General features: G+C 59.4%; 1 protein-coding gene across 1 annotated transcript; it reads left to right on the top strand.

Annotated features, from left to right (window-relative positions):
• Window positions 1-623: 623 nt before the first annotated feature.
• Window positions 624-2,425, top strand: SDRG_16981 (hypothetical protein; the record flags this gene model as incomplete). Its single annotated transcript, XM_008623214.1, has 2 exons — window positions 624-2,335; window positions 2,395-2,425. The coding sequence occupies 2 exons, from the start codon at window positions 624-626 to the stop codon at window positions 2,423-2,425; spliced, it is 1,743 nt and encodes a 580-aa protein (XP_008621436.1).
• Window positions 2,426-2,505: the final 80 nt, after the last annotated feature.

Genomic DNA, 2,505 nt, shown 5'->3' with positions numbered 1-2,505 from the left:
ACTGTACCCGAGCAATTTGCGGCGGTTTTGCACCAGTGCTTAATGACTGCTGGTCTACAGTATAGCGAGTACTGTCACAGATATCAGCTGGTACGATGGAGCTAACGAACTTTTAGCACGCGTTCGTCTATACCTCTGTGATTACTGTTGAGTGATATGAAACCTTCGTTCGCAGCTCTCAGTGAACAGCTCCCGTCGACCCATAAGCGATGTCGTGACGTTCGATGCGCCGATAATGTAGGTCGTTGACGCTTTGTCATCACTCACTTTCCCCGCTGCAACCCAATTTGTTCCGGTGTGTAACGTCGGAATGTCCCCAAGTCCAACGCAGACAACGGCAACATTTTGGCTGCAAATGGCACCTCGCAATACCAGACCCAAGCCTCTTTCTCCTACGAGTACGGCATGACCCGCAGTGAGAGCATGCAGCGACTTTAGTAAGGTCCTTCGTAGCTCCGTCAGAGGAGAATAATGAATATACCGAATGGGGTCAAATGCTTCGATTGCACATGGTATCATTACCAATGCCATCTGCTTCCAAGCGCCAGAGACGTTGCCGATTACTACGATGGACCAAAAGCCGCCAACAAGCAAAACGGTGCATTTGTGTTTTTGCGCGCAGCATGACAGACCTTCTCGCGCGCATCGATGGTCTCGACGACCCTCTCTGCACGCTGATCTTTGACTTTGCCGGCCCGCTCTCGCTCTACCTCTTGGGTCGCGGCGAGTGGGAAGGGGACTTTCGCCACCGCGACGACGTCATCGAAGCCGTGTACGCCGACGCGTACGCGATGAACTGGGAGGGCGACCTCGCGATGCTGCCCGAAGGCGGCCCGCGTCGGTGGCGCGACCGGACGAGTCGGTCGTTCGAGTCCATTTCTACACCCGAGATGTATGCGCGGTATCAAGCGCTCACGCACTCTCCCGCCACATGCCCGTTTGGCTTTCGGAATGCGTACGACGACGACACGCCGCCTCGTCATAACACGGACGACGGCGAGGATGATGCTGCAGTCGACGGCGATAGGGACGTCTTGACCATCCCACCAGACACACTTGACGAAGTCGGCTTGCGCAACTGCTGGGGTGACGCGATCGTGCCTTTCTTGGACCGTCCGATCGCGCTCGCCCATGCTGCGGCGTACGGCGGCCACGCGACGCTCCTCTACGCCTTGGAGAAAGACTATGGCGTCGACCTTGCGCGCCTCTCTAAGACGCCCGACGGAAAGACGTACCTTTTGGACCACGCAGCCGGTCGCGGGTACATTGACGTGGTCATGTTCCTCACGCGCGCCGGCAACAAGTTTTGCACGACGGACGCCATGGACGATGCAATCGCTCATGGCCACTATAAGACTGTGTGGTGGCTCCACTGCGCGCGCGACGAAGGCTGCTCGACCGCGGGCCTCGACAAGGCGTACTACAATCGCCGGGACTCGCATGCGCATGCTGCAATTCTCGCCTTTCTCGTGCAAGAGCGCGGGATTCACTTTTCGGAAAAGACGTTTGCGATGGCCGCTGCGGTCGGCGACATGCGGTTTCTTCGCGCGTGTCATGCCAATGGCGTCGCCTGTACGACCAAGACGATGGATGCCGCCGCACGGAACGGCCAGCTCGAGGTGCTCGAATTTCTGCACGCGTACCGCACAGAGGGCTGCTCGGATGCGGCGCTCACGTACGCGGCAGCGCTGGGAGATCTCCCGACGGTGCAGTTTTTGCGAACGCACTACCCAAACACCGGGAATCTCGTGAACGCCATGACCACAGCGGCGCGACGAGGGCGCCTCGAGGTTGTTGCGTGGCTGCACGCGCTTGTGCCCGTCGGAACGGCGGGCTCTAAGCTTATGGATGCCGCGGTGCGTCACGGACACTTGGAGGTCGTCACGTTTCTGCAGGCGCACCGCCCGAGCGAAGGCCCGTCGCTGCGTGCATTTGAAGCCGCACTCTGCATGATGGACGAAGCCCTCTACTTCTTCTTGATGGAATCGCGGCCCGACCTCGTGACGCCTGCGACGCTCGACTGTGTTGCGAGTTACGGTCGAAAGAAGCTGATTTGGGACCTCTACGCCCGCGGCGTTCGTAGCCCCAACACCATGGCGTGGGCGGCGCACTGGGGCAAGATCAAGTGGATGCGCAAGCTCCATGATGTGTATCACGAGGCCTACACGGACGCGGCGACGGACCGCGCAGCGAGCCAAGGCCACACTGACGTGATCGACTTTCTCCTTCACGAGGCGGGCGTCGACTTTACGTACCAAGGCATCTACTTGGCGGCGTACAACCGCGAGTGGGCGGCACTCGCGCACCTTGTGACACGCGACGTGTCAAAACACAAGTGCAATCTCGCGATCGCGCGCACCATGTACGACGACAAGAGCCCGAGCGTCGACATAGCCTCGTGGATTCTCACCGCCGCGGGCTTTGATGGCGACGTCTGGTACGACTGGGACGAATACAAGAGCTTGATCGACCCGACACGCGACGACTTGCTTCCGGAGCCCAAGA

This window comes from Saprolegnia diclina (genome assembly GCF_000281045.1).
Source record: "Saprolegnia diclina VS20 unplaced genomic scaffold supercont1.173, whole genome shotgun sequence".
NCBI classification, from domain to species: domain Eukaryota; phylum Oomycota; class Saprolegniomycetes; order Saprolegniales; family Saprolegniaceae; genus Saprolegnia; species Saprolegnia diclina.
The sequence above is the reverse complement of the archived record's forward strand: the minus strand, read 5'-3'. Positions and strand labels throughout refer to the sequence as shown.